This window comes from Dermacentor silvarum, chromosome 2 (genome assembly GCF_013339745.2).
Source record: "Dermacentor silvarum isolate Dsil-2018 chromosome 2, BIME_Dsil_1.4, whole genome shotgun sequence".
Taxonomy (NCBI): domain Eukaryota; kingdom Metazoa; phylum Arthropoda; class Arachnida; order Ixodida; family Ixodidae; genus Dermacentor; species Dermacentor silvarum.
The window spans coordinates 64,765,545-64,791,359 of NC_051155.1; the positions used below are offsets into that span (position 1 = coordinate 64,765,545).

Genomic DNA, 25,815 nt, shown 5'->3' on the forward strand with positions numbered 1-25,815 from the left:
TGTTCCTTGGGCAAACAGGCGTCTTCGTCGGAGATTATTGTCCCTTGGAGACTCCTCATAATGAACATCAAAGTCCTCTGAATCGAAGTTCTTAGGAAGTTCTTGAATTTCTGCATTTTTCAAGAAGCACACAGAATTAATGTGTCGTTTTGCTGTCTGAAAACCAAGGACGTGAGCAACACCAACAACCGATAAGCTTTGTCATGCCATTTGGTGTAGGACAACAAAACCTGACCTGACATAAAGTGTTAGTTTAACACACTTTCGAGTATGCGACCAGTATTATAATGTTTCATGTTCACAAATGATATTGGGCACTACCACAGGTGTGCATTAGCGGCCAGACAAGTATACCAGGGCACGGCACTTATAGGGTTAAGAAATCCTAACTCTGTACTTTTTCAGACACATTTTTCCTTTGCGTTGCTTTTTTCTATCTCGTGCAGTGTGACAACCTGGAAGTAGTGTGCGATGTCTTCACCGGCTACGGCAAGGGCTTTATGAAGCCAGTGCGAATCCATCCAGAGGCGTTCCTGCAGGTTGCAATCCAGCTGGGCTACTATAAACTGCATAGAAAGTGAGAGCATAATGTTTCTGTACTCTTTCTCTTGGTCAAAGACGACCACTGTATATCTGAGCCTTCTATTGCCTCAAATCGCTTGAAACGCACTGCCCAGATATTAATCGTGGTCTTCACAGCATTGGAAGGGTTGTCGTCCCACTGCGCTTTATAAAGCATGCTTTTTATTATAACCCCAAATGGAGCATTAGGAGCATCTAAGCAGTTTGTTTGCAAACTCTGGGCTCTTCAAGGCATGTATGGTCATGCATTACCTTGTCATATAACATTAGCAAAGGCCACCTTGTTGGCCGTATAAGATCTGTGCATGCCTTTGCTACTAAATCAGAAATGTGTACCACCTGCGACGATGGCAGGGGGAGACAAATTCTATTGGACAGGACAAATGGTGCCACTATTGTATCAAGTATGTTGCAATGAAACATATTCATGTTTATTTCGATGAGAGGACACAGGTGCTGCATCTATAAATTGGACCAAGCAATGTCCACTGCTGAATGGCATGTCTGAACAACATTTTATTGCGAAAAAGTCGAACTCTAGTGTGGTATGTCCAGCGAGGAGGGGATGGAAGTTATTGCAGCTTTGCATCAATTTCATGTTTGATCGTGCAAAGTCGATGAAATGAACTATTAAAAAAAATTTCGTATTTCGACAAGTGACTATATTCGATTTGAGGACCGGGTCAAATACAGCAACATCTCATTTCTACAAACCCCACATTAACAAACTTTTCAGATTAGCGAACATGTTTGGAATTTCCTCGCTGACTTAAATGTAAAAATATTTCAGTACTACGAAGTTCAGAATGCCGAAGTTTTCAGAATAACGATCGTTATTCAGTTTCCGTGTCATGTTAACAACGCCTCAGTACTACGAACTATTATCCCAAAATCTGGAGATTCTGAGATTTCTGTGTATTCAGTCACGGGCAGCCGAAAACAGGATTCTAGCAGACGACAAGGTGCAGAAAGTGGACGCCGCGGCGCATGGATACACAAAACTTTGGACGGTGCCATATGGGGGGGGGGGAGTACACTGGCACCCAGCATCAGTGCGTCGGAAGGCGGGGCGGCCGCTTCTTAAAAGGCCAATCGCCCTCGTCGCGTTCGTCGCACAACGCCGCCGTCTGTCACGACAACAATCACCCCGTCGAAGATCTCTTCACTAGTGTTGTGTGAATATTCGAATTTTCAAATAGTAGTTTCGAATATTACGCTATTCGATATTCACTTCGAGAGCAGTTTTAATATTTCTGCTCTTCGATGTGTTGGCAAATGTTCGAGAGTTTGTTTACTGTCTAATAATCAGATCCACCGGCAGCCGTAGCCACTACCTCGGCAACACTAGGCCACGGCCGCTGGATAAAAAAAAAAGGTGCGGCCTGCCACGTGCAACGAAAACGATGCGATCCGCCGCAGCGCCACACGCCGGGGGCTGTTGTCTGGCATCGGCATAGCAAATGCGTCAGGAACGCGCTTGGAATGCCGTCGCGCGTGCAAGCTGACGTGTTTCAACTCCATCAGCTAGCGCCGTTCGGCCCAGCCAAGCGGCCGACAATGCAACTACGGCCGTCACGTTCGCTCCCATAGCAGCGCGCCCGACGCGGCAGGCCGCACCTTTTTTTAATCCAGCGGCCGTGGCTAGGCCTAGCTGCTTCGACGTTCGCTACCAAGTTTCTTGCTGTTCGGTGCCATGTTTTTAATTGAGACAGCTTGTCGCTGTTGGCGAACTGAAATGTTGCCGACTCCGCTTTTGTGATCCTAGCCAATAAGCGCCTTCAAAGCTCAAAAAGCACGATGCGTTGTGTAATGCCAGCTCCCGAAAGTCAGCTTTGCCTCAGTACAGTAGTGTTACGCGGTGAAGCATACCAAGAGTGGGAAGGGGCAATCGCCACGGGACACAGTATGTATTCAACCGCCGTCTCCTATCTCAGTACGAGCACCAATACGCCTAATAAATCTACTGGCAGGTCTTTAAACCTATTTCGGATGTGCCTATGGTGATTTGAGCCCTTGGGAGCCGTAAAAGGCATGCATTTATGTTTTTGGACTGCCCGATTTTTTGGATGTTTTTGCGGTTCCTAGGGAGTCTGAAAAATTGGACGTTGACTATATTAATTGTAGTAATTTCATCAACTCCGTTTAACAACGGGAAAAAGAAACCGAGCAGCAAGCACCAGAAATGCAGGTATACGCTGGCGTCATCTTTGCCAGTCCTGGCGCCCTGGTTGCCAGCACTTTTTTCTCACCACTGCCGTGTCTGATACTAAGTTAGAAAAACCAGTTTCGAGCCTTAAAAAATTTTTCATAGCATTCATAATTGCTCAGAAACTTACTTGCGAGAAAACTTATAAACACCATTTCAAAACATTTAAACTATAATAATCCGAGAAATCCATGAGTAAATGACATCAACATTCTCAAGTGTATTCCAATAAATAAGTCATACTTGAATTAATTGTGGTCTCATTCTCACAAATTAGCCTACTTAATCATTGCACGTATCCAATAGTTATCTTGCATGCCAATTTGTGGACAAGACTTTTGAACAGGAACTATTCGACATTCAATTACAAAATATTTGGCGAAAATCACTATCTGCACTCGCAAACTCCTCCATAGAAGCACCGCCTATTTCATCGTCGGTAGCAACGTTCTCCCAGAGTCTGGTAATTTCAATGGCTTCCACCGTGCTAGTTCACCCATGGGGGTTTCGTTCCGGTGCATAAAGCACGCCTTTTCCGTTGATCGGCATAGCCACTGCTTCTAGCCTTCACGATTGTGGCAAGCCCGGTTTTCATAATCGTCTATATCATCGACTGCATGAGCTCTTACCTTATTTATTCGATTCTAAGGCAGTCACGTGCCAGTTGGAGGACCCAAGAAAAAAATTATCACCTTATAGCGTGTCTGATGCCCTAAAGCCACACTATAAGGCGAAAGTCGTGCTGCCATGAAGCCACACCTAAATACAAAATTGGCGTATATGGCGGAGGGTGATTTCGAGGCCAAACTTTTCTTCTCGTCTCAGTTAAGGGCAGCTTAGGAACACCAATTTCACGATTATTCTGCATGAAAAATGCCACCCAGAAGCAAAATTTCGATCTTTATATGCAACATGCGGTGAATAACATATAATTATAGATGGTTTTTTTTCTCATAGCCCTAATGCTACTCACTCATAAGTTGATACTCATAAGTTGACTCGTTGTTATAACCAATATATTGTTGCATGTTGTAGCATTATAAGTGTACTGCACTGGATAGTGACTTTTCAGAATAACGAACCATTTACCGCGGTCTGCTCAAGTTTCTTATATCAAGATTTCACAGTTGAACAGTATCTGATTTGTTATTCAAAAGTTTCGAATATTCGCACATCCCTAAATATTTGTGAGCCAGCAGTCGATGCAGTGCACTATGATAAAAACCTTTCAAGACATATCGGCAGAAATCAAGGCTCTTCTCAGATGTGAAGTGTCAACCAATGAGTTGGAACAATGCTAACAAGTCTTTATTTTTTTGCTTCCCTATTTTGTGCATGCATCTGAAGACCAGGTGCAACATACGTGACAGCGTCAACGCGAGGCTTCTATCACGGCCGAACAGAGACGTGCCGTGCATGCACACCCGAGTTGGTTGAATTTGTCAAAGCCGCTACAGATGGCAGAACCTCAGTACGTATTCTGTTGTCACAGTATTAGTTAGTAGTCTGACCTGTTTGTTCAAAAGTGGCGCATAAAATGAGCTTGTTGAGGGAACTAAGCCGTGAAAGAGGTGAGCAGTCACTGTTGTCGAGAAGCGTGACCAGTCGTAAGACCAGTGGAAATATTTTCCTGACGTAAGACCAAGGAGTGATGCCACTAGTACCACAGTGCAAGAGATGGGACAAAGCTGAGGTAGGCAGTATTAACAAGCAGTTTTACAGCAAATAATGTTGTGTTTATCTATTTATTAATGTACTTGCCAGTTTAGGATCCCGTCTTTTTTTTTTGTCAGTGCCTCAAATGAAATTTCAGACCAGCCCTCTACGGTTGTTACATGTGGCTATGGTTGTGGTTATGGTTTCACAAAAGGTAAAAATTTTTGCCCGAGGTCTATGAAATTGAGCAGACCATTTTAATTTAAAGCCGCCATATCTTTGAAAGCAGTATGTACTGTTGCGAGAAAACGTTTGTAGACCACTGCATCAGCAAGAAATTAAAAAAATTTTTGAGTACAGCTCCCCTTTATGGAATCGCTTCGCATTGCACTCATCTAACACAGACACGTAGGCTGAATAAATTCTGGGGTTTTACGTGCCAAAATCATGATTTGATCATGATTTACGTGCCGAAATCATGATTTGATCAGTGACAGTAGTGGGGAACTCCGGATTAATTTTGACCCCCACGGGACTTTTAACGTGCCCCCAATGCACGGGACAGGGGCGTTTTTGCATTTCGCCCCCATCGAAATGCGGCCGCCGTGCCGAGATTCGATTCTGCGACCTCGTGCTTAGTAGCACAACACCAAAGCCGCTAAGCCACCACAGCAGGTCACACGTAGGCCGTACCGTTTCATTTCAGCTGCAGTGCCCAGGCTGTGAAAGTTGGATTTTTCCACGACATCATTCAATTCCCAACAAACTTCCGAGCTGTACCTCTGTCCTAGCACGTCATTCTTTCTTTGTACTGCAAGTGCTTATGTCCTGGAGTATCTAAGGAAGAATTCTGCGTAAAAGGCCCCTCACCAGGCTCCATTGCAAATTTTGATTATTTCCTGAAAGTTGTAAAAGGTCACCTAGGAAGTGTATTACTGCAAGAATCCCTCAGTTCGATTTATCAGAGCAGATAGGAGAAATTAAAATGTCATGTTAGCCTGCCACCATGACGAGAGCTTTGCTGCCAAAATATACATTCTCTCCCTTTGCCTCGACTAACGTCTGTGTGCAGCATTTCTTCCCTGCCTTCTCCCATACTGGAGCCAAGAGACCGCTTCAAGTTTGTCACGAGCCCCGCCTTGTTTTTTTTTCCTTTTACCTTACACAACGTTGTGTTTTGTAGTGCACTTCCAGTAGCAGTTTTGTGCATTTCAACAATGGATGATTTACCGAAGTCATGTGTCATTCTTGGTGGCATTGTAGGCAGTGTGTCTGACCTAGAGGCTTTTATGCCTATGGCCGTGATTCTCCAGCAAGAAGTAGGGTCCCCTCAAGTTAAAAGGCCCACACAGCTTTCGTTTTAAATGTCACCTTTTTTTTTGCCATACAGCCATTTGATACTTTACAGACACGATCGTCAACGCATGTTTTACGCCCCACTCTCGTTTGTTTAAAGTCCAAACCTAATGAGGTTTGCACTCTGCAAAAAATTATGCTGCTTGAAGTTCCTTTCCTCCAAATAATTTGGTGTTTGCTGTTCTGTAAAATTTGCGCTTGGAGTAAAAGGAAATTGGGGAAAGTATTAAGAAATAAAATACAATAGAACCACTCTGTTGTTCTTTTTTTTTTTGTTATGGCACAGCTGGGTCGGCTTTCAGATGGCAAAAAAATAAATGGGAAAAAAAGAGGAAGTGCAGCAGAGTGCTTAGTAGGTAAACAAAAGGCACGCTTGCTAACAGTCGTAAATGGGTACCTGTGTGTTGTTCAGTCTGTCCTCATCTTTGCTTAGCCACGGCAGTCAGTCTATCTATCCATAAAAAGTCCATCCATCACCAACTTTGCTTCGGTGTCATCGTTGCACCATGGAAATGTCTGCTGCAAGATGTTGCATGAACTCGTGTAAGGTTGGTGCTCTTGCATAGCTTATACGGTTGGAGGTATAGGTCAGTAGACAGGACAAAAAAATCCCACCTACACTTAAATGCGCTGTTAAAAGCAGCAGCTGTTCCCCTGTTAGGTTTTTGCTACCACCTATTTTTGTGACTTGTACTAGTCTAGTGCATCTAAATTTAGCTTAATTAATGCTACCAAGGCGTAGTTTCAAACATGCTGTTGCACTATTGTTTACTTTATGAGCCATGCAGTGGCAGGCCGCACACTGTTCATGCATGCTGATCAGAAGTCCCTGTACAAGTCAAGCCTCGATACAGCCAACACCTATGTTTCGCAAACTTTGTTAACTATGTTGGTAGATCGTTAGTCTACTAAATCCCTCAAAACTACTGACAAAAAACTTAACTATATGCAGATGATACGCTTTGTTACCAAAAATGATGCACATGCCACTCTCTGGCAGAAATCGGTGAGTCAAGTTAGTTTTAGTAGTGCAAATGACATGCTCGCACAATCTAAGTTCGTCAAGCTGTAGACGTGGTCATAAGAGAAGCCCTTAACCATTGGGAGGCGCTGTTGGAGGCTTGCTAGTTTCTTGGTCATCCTCGCCGCTAGAGGCTTCCTTTTTCGGAAATTGTCACGCCACCTCTCCAGCGATTGCTTCATCAGAGGCACTCTCCGAAACATCTACGCTATCGTAAGCAGCAGCATCGATCGTTGTAATGGCAGCCCAAAAGTGAGCTGAAATCTTCTGCAGAAAAAAAAAACAGTTGGTTCCTGCTGTTCAGGATTATCGACTGTCCAAGAACAATAACACAGTAAAAAAAGACAGGGAAAAAAAAGAGTGACGCATCTCACAGTTGTGGTTGCTGAAGCAGCCTTCTCCCCTTCCTTGGCTCGTTGGGACGCTGCCGCTCTATGGTTCATGGCATGAATGCAGCACAATGCACCAAAGTGTGGGATGATAGGTGTGTGATTAGCGAAAAGAAGCCCACTACGAACTGAATTTTATTTGTCAAGAAATGCGTAAATAAACATGGAATGCGAGAGGATTATCGAACACAGTGTCACAGACATGTGACATTTTCAGCAGGTCTAAAAACCAGCAGCAACATTTTCGAAGCACATGTATTGCACTTACTGTAATAGACCCCCTCCCCTTCCTGCACAGTTCATTCCATTCGTTGCAACCAGAGCAAGCAAGCTTGCTGATTTCGACAAATGGGTGCCGCTTTCATGAGCTCCTTGCGAAACTCTTTGAGGATTGCGGAAGGGTTCATAGTTAAAGAAAATTCGCTCCAAAGGAAGATAGTTGTAAGTGGGCTAAACTGTAAAACAAACCTTCTTACAGTTGCACCTTTTGTCTCCAAGTGAAGTGATTATGCTCTCTTTCTTTCTTATTTTGCAGCTAACAAGAGTCGTCGCACTCTTAAAAGAAGCCGTGCAGAAGTTTGAAAATCTCATGGTAGAATGCTGCAAGAACTACGGTGAGTAACACTTTGTCAACGAAGGCACTTTTAAAACACATGCAGGGTTTCTTTCAACGAAAATGTTGGCAGTATCAATGAGCTTGCTTTAGTCACCACGATATCCCACATCATTTCCCACTTTTGCAGTTAACTGTGCTAAATGGTGCACCATTGGGTTGCTGTGCAAATCTGCATTTTTAGTCCGCGATCACTGCTGAGAGCACGCTAATTCTGATGCATCCTGGGTGAAACAAGACTAGTACTGTATCCCAACATGGGTATGAACTAGGGGTGTGCGAATACTCAAATATTAGCGAATCGAACAGGGAAAGTTCAAATAATCTGATTTGCAAATTGAACAAATATCTACTATTCCATTTTTCAATATATTCGATGTGGAGGACCAACACAGCGCCACAGCTTGTGTGCACTGCAAAGAACGCAACCGAAGCGCTCGCCCAAGCGAGCGTTTCGCTTCATTTTCAGCGCAAGAGAAGTGCCGAGCACGCCGTGGACACGCCACCCCGGTTGACGTAGCGGCTCTGTCACTGCGAGGGCTCCCCGACATCGGCCCAATGTGGAGATCATGCACACAGCGCCCAAAGGCCAAAATTCGCAGAATGGCGCTGGGTCGGCCGTGGCTGCCTCTGTCAGTACAACGGTCGTCCAGGGCAACAGGACCAATTGAAATGATAATGCGGCGTGGACAGAGGCAACGACAACAACAGCAGCGCATATTTCGTAAAGTACGAAAGCATGTGCAAAGATCGGGCCGATTAGCCGCCGATAGGCACCCGGATCGTGTTACTTCACACTGCTTCAACTGCCGTTAATCCAACTCGCACGCGTGATCTCGGGACCGATCACTGATGAGCCACACGTACAAACATATTAGCGGGAAGCATTCTGCAACGGCTTCCACAATGGCTGCGCTGCCTAGGTCATTAGGTTTAGTCGGCACGGCGTCATCGGTGAATAAAGTTACGGTTTGCTGCCACATCGACGCAGATCTATTCACAGCAGCTGCACGACAGTTGGAAAGCCAACAAACCGCCTTGCAAACAAAAGCGAAAAGCATAAGATAGCAACAAAGTTGTTCGTGGCAGACATCTTTGACTGACGCCGTACGGCAACCTCTCGTAACCGACGCCATTCGCTAACGCACATCGGTCTCTTTTTGTAGCTTCGAGCAACTGGTCACAAGACTAGCTTTAGATTTATGCGGAGGGTGCGACAGTGTCATGGCCCGTTGCATGCATTGCATGGACGGCAGATGAAAGAGGGTGGGGGGGGAGTAAGCGTCACACAATCTTTTCATGCCACTTTAAATTTAAGAATCTGTCAGGTGGCAAATGACGCCAAAGCTGACAATGAAACAGTGCGGACGGCACCTGCCCTTAGCCATTGACACTGGCCACGCGCGGAATGGTGATTGAGTCAGGTGATGCGCAGTTCTTTCATCTGCCCCACAGATTGGCATTACGATAACCCGCCTGCGGTAAAGTTTGGATAGCCCTTCTGTATTTTGGAGAAAAACTGGAAAGCAAATCTTTCAATAAATAAAAGGTTGCTTAAAAATACAGGTCCACTATTAAACTGAAAACCTCATTGGTATTCACTGCAACAGAATGTTACTTATTCATTGGTTTCAGAGGGATTCTCTCTTATGTTATCTGCACATGTGTGAGCGACGATGTGGTCATGTGCCTGGGTTCTTGCTTGAAATAGCCTGTGAGCCTGTGCTTTGACTACCAAGGATAAACAGCTGGCACTCTGCAATCGTGGTGTATTGTGTGTTCCTTCCGCATGTCCTCGTTCTTTCGCGCAGTTTTAACCTTCCTTCAGGTATGAACCAACTAGCCTGCAAGAACGTTCAGGGGAAGAAAAGCTCTTGATTATATTCAACAGAAATTCTACTGATAAAAAATTTACAGGCCTTCATTTACTACAACTGAGCTGTAATCAGTGCTGGCATACTAATTTGGTGTTTCCTTTAATAAGAGTATACTGTACTGTATACAGTAGAACCTCGTTCATACGTTTTCAAAAAATACGCGATAAATAAACGTACGCTCCAAGAAAACTTACGATCCGAATCCAGTAAAAATTGAAGCTGACAAGCCCATATTGAGGTGCAAGGGCATAAAACATTTATTTCTTGCAAAATATAGTTACAGTCGAATCTCATTAATTCGAACTGGCGCTGTGGTGGTCCTGTCAAAGTTATGCATATTGCATTGGGCGAGAACACTTGGTAATTCGAACGTGAAAGCATTTGCAACGGTTAATTTGAACATAACCACGCACTGACAATGCTCTCAGCAGCACGCCAAATCATGGGGCGGTGCCTCCGACTGGCAATGGTCCGACACCGCCATAAAGCAAAAGCTTAGGAGAGACCCCTCAACGCCGGGCGGAGAAATAAAAAAGAAAGAAAAAATTAAGTAGCGAAAATTTCCTCTCTCAAATGGTAAGGTCGCCGTTTCAGCGTCGCGCCGGAACACGCGTGTACGTGCCAACGTCTCAGCCAACACAGCGGCTGCGGCGCAGAGGGAAGCAACGCCGAGGCCCAGTCCTGCCAACGAAACTGCCCACGCCAGCCAACGCTCGCTTCAACGGCAGAAAACGAAACTAAGGGGAGCGGGCTAAGCTGGCGTCGGGCCATCAGGCGCACACGAAGACAGTGGAAGGTGGGGGAGCTACAAGGGGAGGACGAGGGGAGCCACCGAAGCGACGGGGTTGCCGAGGCCAAATGCGCTTCCCTGCCGCCCTCCTCCCTCACCTTCGACGATCTCCGTGCGCGCGGCCCGCTCCCTGAAGTTTTGTTCACTGCCGTTATCGGGATGCGAGAGAGATTGTGGTTGTGAAGAGGAAGAGGTGCTATTGGGATGCGAGCGTTGGCCGACGTGGGCAGTTTCGTGGCCCTCGCTCGCTATGCGCTTGCGTGCTGCAATATTTCACGACTCGCACCATTCGTACGTAGCGCTATGGTGCACAAATACGTCAAAAATAAGTCCTTTTAATTCGAACAAATTTTCGGACCCCTTCGAGTTCGAATTACCGAGATTCGACGAATTATCGAGATTTGACTGTATTTTCTGCTGGTGTGTCACACCCTTGGACAGGAACAAGTCCTTTTGCCCATATTGCAGACCCTTGTCCGCATTTTCGTTGTCTTTCGTGCGAAAGAAGCTTTGTAACACTTTCAGGCCAGCAAGGGCTTTGGCGAAGATAGCCGCTGGGCGCAAGCCTTCGTTCTCGCTGCCGTCTTCAGGCGCCTCGTCCGCGACCACCTCCGCTACGATCTCGGCGAGTCGTAGCACTGCGCGCACGGCGTCCCCCTGTTTTCGCCGCTTAATAGTTCGCGTTGAAGCGAACATGTAGCAAAAAGGTCAGTTCGCTCACCGCTGCTGTCGCACTTCGTCACTTCGGGCTAACGAGCAATGAGAGGAGTTGCAGAGGGGCGGAGGAAGGGGGGGGGGAGATTGAGCACTACAGAGAGGCTGCGCGGCAGCTCTCTGCCACTTAGCGCTTCACAAGCACATGAGAGTGGCCTTTTGGACACCTGAATGATAATTTTTCGCTGCAGAATGTATCATCTGCCGAACGCTGCCGAATAATCGTATTTTCCGGGAACGTATTAATCGGAACGTATTAACACATTTCTCTATGGGGTTATGCTTATTTTTCGCGATTGCGAACATAGGAGCTGGGAAATCGTATTAAGCGGGAACATATCGGCGAGGTTCTACTGTATATACGACAGGGTCAACAGAGGATTTGTGGGCCGGGTCGAAGTTGCAGCTTCACCTCCGGGAGCTGCACTGCCTAGTTTCCCGAAGGGAAGTGACCGGTTGTAGACGGGGAAGAAGAGCGATGAACGAGAGGCGAAAGGGACCGACGGCCTTGCGGAGACGGGGAGCGGCTGGATCTTGGTGGAGCACTGTCGGCGTTGATGTTCCTACGCGGCGTGTAGGGCGACAAAGTGCAATTGTCTGGTACTTGGCGGTAGTGACTCGGAGAGGATTACCGAGGAGGCGACGACCAGCGGTTACGGCAATGACGGGCGATGTGTTCAATACCGGAGCAATTAAAACAGATGGGTCCATCATCCGCTGTGTGCCAGTCAGCTGGGTTGCGATGGAGTGCCGGAACGCTTTGTCTCTGGGAGCGAGCAGCCGGAAAAATCTGGTAGGGTGTTCGTACGGCGGACCGAGCAGAGCGATGGAATGCCCAGACTCGTTATTTCCTCCCGAATGACCGCTTGTATAAGCGAGATGGCGGGCACGCTTTCCCGACAGTCGGAACGAACTGGAGCAGGAGCCATGGCCTCAAGCTCACGGTGAACGATACGCGTTATATCTTCCGGTCCTGTCGGCTGAACGAACCGCAGCGGGTCTTCGCACAAAGATGTCGCGGCGGTATTGGGCAATCTGTTGAAATTTTGAGGGACCCGGAGGCCCTTCGCTTGTTCGAAGCGCCGGCACTCCTTTGTAATTGCATCCACAGTGGCACAATCCTTACACACCAGTAGATTGAAGGCATCGTCCACAATACCTTTTAGTACAGTAAAACCTCGATAATTCGAACTCGGTTAATGCGAAATTTCGGTAAATTCGAAGAATTTGAGCGGTCCCATTATTTTCAATGCAAATTCTACTGGATAATTTGAATGGCGTGCACGGTTCTATTTGGATAATTTGAAGTTTCTGGCTGGTTGCAACGTGTGGCGGTTAGGTTAGTTAGGGCACTCTGTACAGTCGCCAACCAATTTTCCGAGCTCGTGGGGACTGAAAAATAGTCCAAAAGACTCTTTCGGCCGAGAAAAAAAATTATTAGTGCGGCTTAAAAAAAATCTCTACTAATGCCCTGCCTCATATTACGCTTGGAGGGGATTGACTTGCTTGGATTTGCGCAGCAGTGACGTCGTCTCTGTGTACAGTTGACACGAACGTCACCGCGTTGGCGATCTCCGCCAATGGTGTTTGCCATAGAGATCGAAGAAACAAGCTTCGCGTCGCTTAGCTCTCGCGAAGGCACAGGAGGTAACGCCGATCACTGAGACATGGGTCTCCAAGACACCTGCTGAGTGCACACGCCATGTTCAAAATAGCAACCGAAACTTTAGAGAGAAAAAAAAAGACTCGCTGAATTCACAAGCGTGGTGTCAGCGCGCACGAGCGCGGCCGCCACAGCGAGCGAAGGTTCGTGCGGTCTATCACTTCAACGGAAACTGAGTGGCGAAAGCACAGCGCATACAAAGGTCAGAGCCGTCTGGAGATCGCTTTCAAGATAAGGTGCGCGCGAGAACCCGCTCCGGCGCTAAGTATGCAGTTGTTAGAAGAGTAGAAGTGGCCCCCTCCCTCCCTCCTTTCGCGTGGGCGATTGTGTCGCACCCGTTGCAAGTTACGCATTTGGTGCCACAGCACAGCGTTGCTCCCCCCCCCCTCCCTCCCTGCCATAGTCCCACGGCCTTTCGCGTGACGGAGGAAGTCGCGTTTGCGCTCCGCCGTGCGTTGGCTCTCCATGAAAGTGCGTGTCCCCCATGTGCTGTCACTTGCACATACAGCGCGCGGCGATGATTTTATCACCCTTGGACTTTATATGGAAGCTCACGCCGGTGATGCTCATGGCAGAAATTCGCTTGCAGTGTACATATAATTGCTACCGCAATAAAAAAAAGTTGGCGCAGTTTCACCTTAAAGGCGAAGCATCAATTGCGATAGCAAATTTGTAGAGAGCTATACGAAGTAATGATAGTAGCTTAATCAGCTGTGTAAACTTGGACATGCAGCAGCACCGGCAACACGCAGAACTAATGTTGACGCTGTCGGCGTTTTGCCCGCGTTCGCACAAAATGCGTGCGGCGTTGGTGACTGTTGCCGGAGCCTCTGATATAAATAGGCACTTGGTGCCGCAGCTAAACGTAGCCTCCGCCCCCCCCCCCCCCCCCCCCCCGGCCTTTCGCGCGTCGGAAGAGGGCGCGTTTGCTCTACATATATGGTGATTGTAAAGGAGGAAAGAGACAGAGACGCCTACTTCTGCAGCCCTTAAGGGAGCACGGCACAGAACTCGTGTTTGTTCTCCGCCGTGCGTTCACTCCCCGTGAAAGCGCGCGTCCCTCACGCCCTTTCACTCACATACAGCGTTCGGCGGCGCGCGGCGACGATTTCATCTCCATTGACGTCATACGGAACCTCACGGCGACGCCGACGGCAGAAATCTGCTTTGGAGTGTCCATATAATTGCTATCGCAATAAAAACATCCCACAATAAATGGTTACAATGATAGTGCTGAACGCATATACTAGAAAGAAAAAAGAAAAAGTGCAGTACTCTAGAGCGTTTTCAGCCAAGGAAGAGCACGCATGGCCTCCGAGACAGGAGGATTGCACGAGCTCTCTATTGATAGCGCGAGCCTTCCAATCTTGGAGGCTAACAGCAAGCCACTGGAATCCAAGCCAGTGCAAAATCCAACATGGCGGCCTCCAAGATTGGGTAGCGTGGCTCGGAATGAGCGATTTAGTCCGGAAATTCGAACTTTCGCATCTCAATTCAACCGAAAAATTGGGTGCGAAAATGCATGAACTCAATGGGAACCCTGACGGTGCATTTTTTGAAGTCCGGAATATCCAGCAAGTCCAAATTTTTGGGGTCAAGCACCCCAACGCCTGCTTTCGTGGCAGTTATCGATTCCGTGAACATCATCCGCAACTTTGTTGAGTGCAGTGCAGGTGATATTTGTATGCTGCGTGTTGGGAGCCAGCTGGAGAGCATGGCACTAGGGGCGACGAACTTCAGCGCTAAGTAATCCCGCATCAGTGATTACTTCTAGTAATCTTTCTCGGACATGGAAAATAAAGGTGATTTCTTTTTGCGGCAAGTTCTTGCTTGTTTTCTTTTTTTATTCATTTCGGTTAATTCGAAAATCCACTTAATTCGAAGAATTTTTATTGTCCGGCGACCTTTGAATTATTGAGGTTTTACTGTGTATGACCAATCTTGTCTGCCTTGGTCATGTTGTTATCAGCCTTGCGACAGAGAGACAGCACATCCTGTATGTACACAATGTAAGACTCTGTGGACGTCTGAGTGCGGCACGCAAGTTCTTTTTTTGCTACCAACTGACGACCGACAGGTCTGCCAAACAGGTCTCGCATTTTTTCTTTGCAGACATCCCAGCTCGTTAGGTCAGCTTCGTGTGTATCATACCATTGCTTCACAGTTCCTCTCAGATAAAACATCAGGTTTGCTAGCATCATTGTTGGATCCCATCTGTTGTTGTTGCTCACCCACTCGTACATCGCAAGCCAGTCCTCGAAATCGGCGTTGTAAAGTATAAACTGCATGCACGCGATCTTCCGCGCGACAGCCACAAGCGACGCGATGGAGATGGCTGTCGCGGTCACTCGTCGCCTACAAGTTGTACCGCATGCGAGCGACGAGACGAGCGACGACTTTGAGCGACATCTCCCCGGTGTTGCCGGTATGAGGGCAGCAAATACTCGCCGAAACTGGCGTGATGCTTGCTTTATTAATTTAAGTTGATGGGTTTTAGTGTAAAGAGCAGCATAAATATTTCTAAAGGCCTTGCACTACGTTATTATCTTTGCACGTATCAAAATCTAGTCGTTTGCTCGTTCTGTGCGACAATCGGTAGTACTTAACTGATGTATATCCAGTTCCGGCTTCGCGCTATTGGCTAGTCGCTCATAGCACTTCTGGGCAACGAGCGACGGATTCTAGATTTCTAGAACCGAGCGATTGAGCGAAAAGACCGAGCGATCTGTTCGCGCGACGGCCCATTTCGTTGCTTGAAGCCGTCGCTGTCGCGCTCGAAATCACTCTCATGCGGTTTGGGCTTAAAATGTTCGCGGGTCTTGCGGATGAGTGAGGATATCCGTTGGCATTGACTGCTGAGGCGTTGTCAGTTGTGTCGATTGATCTGCCATTGTGGCGGCAGGTAGATGACGTCCACTGCGAAGTTCCGCGATTGTACCCAGCACCTCCACCAAAATGTTGCAGGAAGAAAGTGGGCTCACGAGTGTAAAATAATGTATATTTACAACTGATGTAAATGGCGTTCAGGTAACGGCCAGAGACTTCGTCTTCCTCTAGTTAGTGTCCCCTTCTTCTTTCCCTTCACCGTAACAATATTGATATCTATGTGCATAAGTTTCTGATGGCTTGTTACATTCATGTTAAGCAATCCTAGGAGATTCCTGAGCATCGGCAGCGCTGTGTTTTCCTGCCGAAAATTTGTAAGCTATAAATTTTGTGGTAATTTCTCTCATATTCAATATTCGATTCAATACTCGTTTTTTTCTTGATTCGATTTGATATTCAATTCGAATTCTGCTCTTCAGTATTCGTACACCCCTAGTATGTACTAAACATAATGCGGTGTAACCTGCGACCTCTGTGTGAAATGTACGAACGTGAGGTTGGTCTGTTTTACTAACAGTCCTAGAATGTGTAAATTACATATTCTGTTTGTTCTTGAAGTTCACTGTCACATTAATTTCTAGCTGTCTTGGCATTATTAGTATTATTTGCCAATTACTTTATTCCTTTTACTTGATATCATTGTTCACGAACTAGGACTGTTACCTACTCTTTGTTTTGCCAACTTTTATTGTAGGTATCACTTCTTTACACATACATGTATTGTTTGGATTATGTTCGCATTTATGAAAGTTATTAACCGTGCATCCCTTAGCAAAACCCCCATTTGTTGCGGTATTTGACTTGCCATATATAAACGTTTGTAAAAATTGGAGCACAAACAAGCTGGCAAAGGCAAAAGAGCCATTTGTGCCTGGCTTGTTTATCTCTGTAACATTAGGTATAATCTTTTGAATAGACCACTGTAAAGACCAAATTGTCCACTAGTTTGTTTCAAGGCATGTGCCTGTTATTGCAGGCATACTGGATGTATGATGTACAGCTTATTAGCTGATTATCTGAAGAAGCAATACAGAACTCGGTAGGTAAAGTTTTCTGGTGTTTGGTTCTTGCAGGTTGTGACCGTCATTTGATGGGCCTTGCACTCACTGCCTTGGAAGAAGGCATGCCCATGCCTGACCTCTTCCTGGACCCTGCATTCGTCAAGAGGTCAGTCCATTTCCCTTGTGTTCTAATGTAATAAGCATTCTTTTGGAGTTTCCCACACTTTTCAGTATGTCTGTTCATATTTCTAACCTCTTTCACACCAACCTGGGCCACTGCTTATGTGCCACTGGGTCACAACTTCCATCATTATAATCATCATAACATCTAAAACATATCACCAATTACACACTCATTATAAGAAATATTGCTTTAAAATCGCCAATCATCTCCAAAGGTTGAATACGCCGGCAATTTGTTAGATGGGGTGGTGTCATCTTCCACCACCAGTTGGCACCACTGCCTTATCAATCATGCACTTTCTTCATGTTTGGATCTGCCAGACGCACTACTTAGTAATAGACATGTTAAGAAATCTGGTCATCAACCATAAGAATGTTCATAAAATGTAGGCGCCGATTTAAAAAGCTAAGGGAAATGAGCAGGTGGTCTTTGGCACAAAACTGTAAACTCCCTGTTGCAAGCACAGGAATAATATTTGGTTGAAACGTTAACTGACTAAGCAGACTTACTTACCATGTGAAAAAAAGTGCCATTAACTTTTTGTCTGGTCTCATTTGTGTCGCTTTATCTTGTAATGGTTGGTGTGCAGTCCCCATAATTGCCTTATGTACGAGGGGGGACCCAAAAGTAATGCAAATTTTTTTACTGAGGCAGAAGGTTAGGAGCGTCTTGGAAAAAAAAAAAAAAGATTTTGCATTTCGGTTACTTTTTTGTCTACATATCATATATATAATGTATATCATATTTTTGCCTGCTGGCAAAAAAACCCTCCGGCCGCTCACATCTGTACCTCTGCTCACCTGGCAATTCACCCAAACCGCCCTCGCTTGCTGAAATACCAGACTTGCTAAAACTCTATAATCTCTCTAACTCAAGCAAGTGGCTTGAGCATCACAATGCTCCTGCCCTCACAGCACTGAGCATCGAGCACTTGCTGACAAAAATAAGATGTTAAGGCTACCTTAACTCATCCTCTACTCCTCGTATCTTGTCCCTTCGTGCTCTTCATCTCCAAGATTGAAGCAAGTGCCTAAAGTTGAGCATTCTCAAGATGTGGAGGAGATAAAGAAGAAAATGATGGAAGCACTGAGGTTCATCAGCTTGCAAGCGTTGAAGTCAACAGTTGTGAACAATGAATAAAGCAGCGTGACACGTACATTGCATCCCAGAGAGAATATAGAACTTTGATGGGGAATAATGTTTCGGAATGTTGTCTCAATAATAAATTTTTTTTTAAATTCTTGTGATTTTGTCAAGTGTGTTAGTGCAGAGACTGATCAGTTGTTTCTTGGCACTATTATGATTAGTAAGGGTCATCATCATGTTCTTTTATTTTAGCTTAAATCACACATAGCTTTTCATACTGCAGCCATGGTCTCGATTAAGGCGTTTTCTGGAAAATAACCTTTTTATTTTTCATTAGCAATGGCAGCACCCCTATTCTCTGTTGCTTGCACACTGTCTAGTCCTCACAGCACTCCTGCACTATTTCTCGTCACAGTGGTGGCAACGGGAACTTCATATTATCGACCAGCTGCAATGGCTACACGCCACTTATCGGCTGCGTGGCTCCAATGTGTACAGATGGCTACGGCGTCTTCTACAGCATTGAAGAGAACAAGTGAGAAGCGGCACCTTGTTTAGCTATATTGTTTTTAATACTAGTGCAGCAGACTTTTGTTAATTTGACTTTGGTTAATTTTACATCGACCTAGAATCCTGGCTGGCGCCCATACATTTCTGTGGACCAAAACTTACGTTACTGCAATCCTGACATTTGGCCCTCACCGAATTAATTGAACATGACTAGTCGGTACGAACATGCCTGACCCAGACGGTGGCCTCTATCATAAATAACAATTCGGATACGCTAAATTCACCCACTATGGTAGTCCAGTGGTTGTGGCGCTGCTGAGCTCAAAGTCGTGGGTACGATCCCGGCTGCGGTGGCCATTTTTCGATTGGGGCTGGAATGCAAGAATACTCGTGTAATTAGATTTATGTGCTTGTTGAAGTGCCCCAGATACTCGAAATTAATCCAGAGTTCCACACTACAGGAGCGCCTCGGAGTCAGATCAGTCTTGGCATGTTGAACCCCCGGATATAATCAGTATTTTTGAGCACTCAGACTTTTAACTCGACCTTGTTTCAACGCTTTTCTTGTTTATTCTTCTGTTTCCCTTTCTGCACCGCAGGATCATCTTTGCCTTGTCTGCCTTCAAGGAGAGCGATGAGACTGATGCACGGACGTTGTTTCAGCACATCGTGCGCGCGCTGTTTGATTTGCAGGGTCTGCTGCTCTCGGCCAAGCTGTGACATTTGATGATTGAGGCCATGCTTGCGTGTTTTAACTCTTGTGGAGACGCCACGCGCGCTGCCCAATGTAGATCAGCCGAAGACCAAGGGCAGTGCTGGGCGTGTTCATAACACTGTGATTGTACCTTGTATTTTATTTGTCCGACGGTTTCGATTTAGCAACATTTTTTTTATTAGGTAGATGTTTGTATTTTTTTTACCATGATGATGTATATTTTGCGACCCTATTTTTTACAAACAATGCACAGCAATTGTATTCAGGTATGCTGTTCGTATACACAAGGTATTCACGAGGAAGGAGGTGTACAGCTGCAGCTTTTCTGCACTAGCTTCTCGTTTTTTGTTTTTCGTTTCTTCAATTGTGCCCTTTTTCACACTCACGGAAAAAATGTTTTCACTATAACGAGGGCACTGAAGTAGTATTCTCAAGTGCATCATTTTTATAAAGCCCCCGCAATTAATACTGCGAATGTTATTCATTGCCCTTATAATAATGACCAGTGAACCTTCAAGTACTTAAGCTGGGCAGTGGAATATATTTTGTATGCAGGGATGTGCAAACATTTGTGTTTTAGCGTGCAGATCGGGCACCACCTGGTGAAGTAATTGAGGTCAATGTTCGCCTACTTAATCTTGAATAATTTTAGCAACTGAGTTTTTAACTCTTCTCGCGTGTCAACGCAGATCTGATATAGTAGCTGTATTGAAGGCCACTTAGGTTGCTTGCCTAAATCACGGCAAACTTTTATTTCTCTTGACCACCGAAATTGGGCCACATTAAATTGATTGATCAGGGTTCTCACACAAGTGCATCACTGTTGGCAAGATAATAGCTCGGTATGCGAGGTAATCAGAGGAATAAAGCAGAGGAGTTATCTACACTTGAAGGTGTGAAACCTGCTCCGACTGATGTAGTACATCATTATGAGTAAAGTGTTGTCAGTCATTTATAACAAGAAGACTATTAAATAAAACGTGAGAATTAAAGAAAAATGCAGCTGCACCAGTTTTGTATGGTTTTACTACATGGGAACATGCTTATTTTCAAAACAGCTAGGTACTCCTCAACAACACTGCAATAGGGCTGCAAGCTTTCTGTTGCAGCCTGACTCGGCCTGTGGAACGCTGTGCAACATGAGTTAAGCACACTTAAGACAGCGTCTTGCTTTCTGACTATCTCAGATCTCTAAAGTAATGGTAAAGTTCAATCCACAGCACCAAGCTGTTTCTTTACCGTGCAGTGGACACAACCGTGACCATCATGAAGTCTTCGATAGTCATCATTTCATCAGACCTGTGGCATAGCTGCTGGGGTGTTCCCTGCATCCTATTTTGCTACAGCATTGTTCATATGTATGTCGCAATAATGACACATACAGACAACATTAGCAATCCTGTGTTGGCAGTCATGTTGAGCTGCAGAAATGCCCCTTTCATTTGCGGCTACTAGTATGTAGTATTTTTCTTTCAGTACACAAAATGCACCCACAAATTTATCAGTCTTGGTGGACGACACACACTAGCGTGAGAAATTCTCTGTTCTGGGCCTGTTTTGAGCTAAAGAACTGCCGCCTGCATTGTCAACTTTTGCCACTACTATTCATCTTTTAGCACAGAAAATGCACCCACAAATTTGTCAGTCTAGCTGGTCTTAACAATTACCTTTATTGCTTTCTTAACTGAAAATTTGTGGTAGAAAGGGTTTTGAAAATTTGCAGGAGAGTGTTGCATGCCAATGCAGTGTGCCCAAAATTTGTTGCATGCTTCCACTGCAGCCACTCTTATTCAGCACCACAGGGGATGAATGTGAGAAATCTATGAACAGGCCTCCAAATGAGAGAGAATACTCGCTGACATTGCGTGTTTTTTGTGACCGATGTCACGCAAGAGTGGAGGTTGTCTATAGGAGTCCCACGGGTTTGGTGTTTACACTATGCTTTGGAAGAGCGCGCACAAGCAAAATAGCATGTAAAATGAGTTCCACAGTGGACTTTTGCATATTACTTCTGTCCAAAGCCGTTGTTGACTGCGCCCTGGGTAGGTCATTTCTGTGACTCTATCCGCGTATAAATGGACATCGTATAAAAATTTTCTACGTACCCAAGCAGCTGCTCCATTTGGCAATTTCTACAACGTTAAATTACACCCCAATAATCACAACCACGAATTGAAGCTTAGAACACTAATTCAAACTAGCCATATATCCTTAATCTGTTGCATGGCAGTGTTGTGAATTGGATGCAGGCAAACATTGTTACACATATCAGTGTAACACGCAAACGAGAATGTCATCACTCGTGTGTTTCCTTGATGCTGCATGATGATTAGCAAGAAGCACTTTGTGCAGTTGTTTGTACAGCAATATTTATTTGCAAGCATTGTAACAGCCTTAAATCTATTGACGTATCATTGTTCTTGCATTGAATATACTAGTGGTTCTCACAGATTCACTACTTCAAAGAAGAGACATTAACGTCACAAGTGGAATTTTCAAATGACATAGGTCCTGTGTATCCAGGCGCGGATCCAGGGGGGATGTCCGGATGTCCTGACCCCCCCCCCCCCCCTCAGATTTCTGCGTCGCCCCCTCGCTGACAGGGGGATGGCCCTGTCGCAAAAAAAAAGAAATATGGCCACCAGCACTCTTCAAAAGTATTTTTCGCGAGTACCAGGGGTTGCAGCTAAAGTCCCTATATAAGAAAAGTACCGCCATCCTTTGATAAACGCCGCTTCTCTCTCTCCTGTATCTCCGATTGGCCAATGATAGCGCGTGCTTTTCACTTCTTTATATTTTCTTTTTTTCCGCCTCAGAGCCATGTTGAAAGTCCTCTGCGCAGTCGCCGGCGGCGGCGGCGCGCGCCCGGCCTGAAAGCTTCAACGTGGACTTTCTAGGTGCGCCACCGTCGACTTCGCTTTCGCAAGCAAAAAGTAAAGAAAAAAGCAAGCGCTTTAGGAGAGGAGGCGGCGGAGGAAAGAGTAGATGGCGGTACTTTTCTTATATAGGGACTTTAGTTGCAGCCATGTAGAAGAAAAGCTAGCTCGCTCACAATCTTAGTTGTATTCCGAGGGGTGTGTGTTTTCGCGGCATTGCCATAGTTATTTGTTCTCGTGAACACCTTGGACCTCCTGGCGCCGGCCGTGCCTTACTTGTCCCGTCGGTGGCGTTGAATGAACGAGGGAACGTCCATTTTGCCAAGCACGCCGATGTGCGCGCGAGCGCTTTCGCGCCTGATTAACTTAGTTCCCCCTCGGGGTGTCATCGGTTGCCTCATTGGCTGTCATCGGTTCCGCGACTAACCTGCTTAATTAAAGAGATCTTTCGCTGAAGTGTTCATATATAAATAGTAACTAACAGCTAAACTAAGAACTATGCATAGGCAACTTTTTTTTAACAGTAGCACTCATTGTGATCACAGTTACACGTTGACAATATCCAGTACGAGTACAGTACCATTCGTACGCTACAAGTTTTTCATTGTAACTTCACAGTTTTATTGTCGTACATTAAGCATAGGAGGCTCAAACCCGCCGGATCCGTTTATCTGAGTGGGCGCTCTTGCGGAGCGGGGCGAAGCCTCGAGCCGCGGCTGCGAAGTGGGGGAGCGTGACATCGCGTGGTTAGAGAAAGGGGAGCAGATACGCGCCTTGTGTAAAAGGATGACGTCGAGTGGGAAACAAAACACGATGACGCTGGCTCGCACTCTCGGCTAACACGCCACATCGTTGTTCTTGTAGGTGGCGTCGTGAGTCTTCATACGCGGTGATTCGCATATCGTAAACACCAAGCGTAGTGGTTGCCGCGTTGGAGCGGAGCGTTATCCTCCAAAGCAAACGAAGGTGTCTCAGCCGAACACAAAGAATATTCTTAAGGAAATCAAGGTGTCCCAGCAGAACTCCAAAGACGGACGCGTGCTTACGCATTTATAACGAGCCTGCAACAGATCATCCCAAATTTAATTTTAAGAAACAATACCGGCTACTACGGCGGCTAGATATACCGGGTGTTCAGAATAAAGCTTTATGGTTTTCTTAAAATTAGGCACTGGGAGGCACGTGAAGACCACCTGCGCAAATAAGTAATGTGGCCAGGGGGACACAAAGTGAGATGATAATTATCGCTGTTAGCAGCCGAATTAACTAAAATTGAATAATTAACTTTTAATAAACTGCAGTAAGTGTGTATGTTTGTATTGAAAAGTTACAAGCAGTCGCGTTTTTACAGTTTCAGTTGGAAGAATTATTCTAGCATGTCTGTGCTCCGAGATATCCAACTTAAAATTTTAATTGACGTTCGCCTGATTACGAATGCAACTTGCAAGAGAGTAAGGATCAGCACAAAGCTCCTCCCTGATGTGACGCGGCTGTTGCGTGCGCCATTTAGTCCGACAACGGGGCGGAGGCATTGGCAAAGATAACTGTCCCCCTTCCCCTCACGGCTGGTGAAATGAAAAAAAGATCGAAGAACCCTTAACCCCTGTCGTAACACACGACCGCGCAGCCTGTAAAGATGGCGGCAGCTGCCATGCCGAGATAATGGCGCGAGCAGAGAAGCCGGAGGGCAGTGCGTGTGCGTAATGGTGACTAGACGACCGGGCATGATCCTTGCCTGGGCTACGCAAATAGAGTGACTGCTGATTTCCAAGTATTGTAAGTTTTATTGAAATCAAGAGCAACAACTGTCACCATCAACAGCAGAACCCTTTTTAGCTATGTTAACGAATATTTCATACTGCCGCTTTAAGTTTGGTGTTGTCATGCACAAATCTCATGACAACACTTCACCCATCAAGATGTCAATGCCCTAAAAATGTTCAAAATGCCTCCCTTCCACTGCAACGCAAAGCATAAACCGCTCTCGCGTCGACTCGATAACTCTGCGCAGTACAATTGAATGTAGTCGGATATCTCGGAGCACGGACACGCTAGAATAATTCTTCCGACTGATACTGTGTAGAAACACGACTGCCTCTAAGTTTTAAATACAAACATACTGTAAAGTTCCGTGCGTTATGGGCGTGTGCGAAGCATCAACCAGGCCGACATGGTGAAGGGCGAAAAACTGCTTGCGTCCTTTATTGCGCTTGCTTATAAAGACACGCCAAGAGCAAAGAGGGAAAAGTAAAGAGAAAGGGCACGGCTCGTGCCGAGTAGAAATAATGACGTGGGTTGCGTTGGTAAGCGTACTATCAGATCACGATACATCCCTCTCCTTTTGAAAGTACACATTTAAGAACAGCAGCTATGTAATGCACGTCCTCACAGTATTAAAAAGTAAAGAGTTCAAGACAACTGTTGGAAATTCGAGTCGTACTGCAGACGTTGAGGTGGTCTGACCTGGCGGCGAGATCTTCGTAATGATGTAGTGGGGTCTGTCGCCATTACAGGCGGTGCGTTAATCTGCTCGGGCAGGTCGGGAGCGGCGTGTGTACTTTGCTGGCATTCCTCAGTACCGTGATCATCTTCCAGTGCGTCCTGGATGAAAGCTTCACCTGTGGGAAGCAGATGTTGCCTGTTGCGACGGAGTGTTTTGTTGTCCTCTGTCAACACTTCATATGATCTTGGATACACCTGCTTAACCACTTTCGCTTTCCGTGACCAAGACTTTTTCTTGAGCCTAACAGTCTGTCCCTTTTCCAGTGGTGGTAGAACCCGTTTTGAATATTCCTTTTGAACATGTTTCCGCACTTGGGTTCTCTGCTGGTTGCTGAAATCAGGAAGAGTCGATCTTAATCGCCTTCCTTGCAGTAGTTCTCCAGGTGATCGTCCATCTTCTAACGGGGTTGACCTGTAGCTAAATAGCCCCAGCCAGAAATCTTCTCTTGCTTCTTTCGTTTTCTTCAAAATTCTTTTAGCTACCTGCACGCCTTTCTCTGCAAGTCCGTTGGACCTCGGGAACTCCGGGCTTGAGGTGACATGTCTGAAGTCATACCTGCTTGCAAATCGGCAGAAGTCTCGGCTTCTGAACTGAGGTCCGTTGTCTGTACACACCTCATACGGCACACCGTATCTCGCAAATATGGCCCCCAGCTTGTCGATGACGGTTGTCGCCGATGTGTCACGCAGCTCCTCCACTTCTGGAAAGTTAGAAAGAGCGTCATACACTGAAAGATACGACCTTCCACCGTATTCGAATAAGTCGACACCAACCCCATACCATGGGTAATGCGGTGTAGGTCTAATGATGAGTGGTTCGGCGGGCTGATTATATGCATAGCGTTTGCACACAGCACACCTCTGGATCATTTCTGTGATATCTGCGTTAATGTTTGGCCAAAAAATGAATCTTCTTGCCCTTGCTTTACATTTATTAAGGCCCATGTGGCCTTCATGCACTCATGCCATCATCTCACCTCTCATGGACACAGGCACGATCACTTTTGTACCTTTCAGTAGAACCCCTTTCACAATTGACAGCTCGCCTGTGAAAGGTTTCAGCTCTCCTTCAACTTTTTCACCGTTGCGAACGGCCTGAATTACGGCGCGTAAATAGGGATCCTTATCAGTCTCTTCGTTTAGCCGCTTCAACGTGATGTCGCTGACAAGGGCTGTAACTGCACTCAC

The 25,815-nt window shown here is 45.9% G+C and overlaps 1 protein-coding gene across 2 annotated transcripts in view; it reads left to right on the plus strand.

The window, feature by feature from the left end:
* Positions 1 to 20,257, plus strand: part of LOC119441543 (peroxisomal carnitine O-octanoyltransferase-like) — an 89,649-nt gene extending 69,392 nt beyond the window's left edge. Inside the window, exons 11-16 of one of the 2 annotated variants that reach the window (XM_037706157.2) lie at positions 447 to 577; positions 4,136 to 4,259; positions 7,746 to 7,824; positions 16,827 to 16,920; positions 18,440 to 18,559; positions 19,134 to 20,257. In XM_037706157.2, coding sequence (XP_037562085.1) covers positions 447 to 577; positions 4,136 to 4,259; positions 7,746 to 7,824; positions 16,827 to 16,920; positions 18,440 to 18,559; positions 19,134 to 19,254 — 669 coding nt within the window. In that variant the 3' untranslated portion in view covers positions 19,255 to 20,257. Of the gene's footprint in view, positions 1 to 446; positions 578 to 4,135; positions 4,260 to 7,745; positions 7,825 to 16,826; positions 16,921 to 18,439; positions 18,560 to 19,133 lie in introns of those variants that run through there. The other variant, XR_007465510.1, reaches the window with a different exon arrangement.
* Positions 20,258 to 25,815: the final 5,558 nt, after the last annotated feature.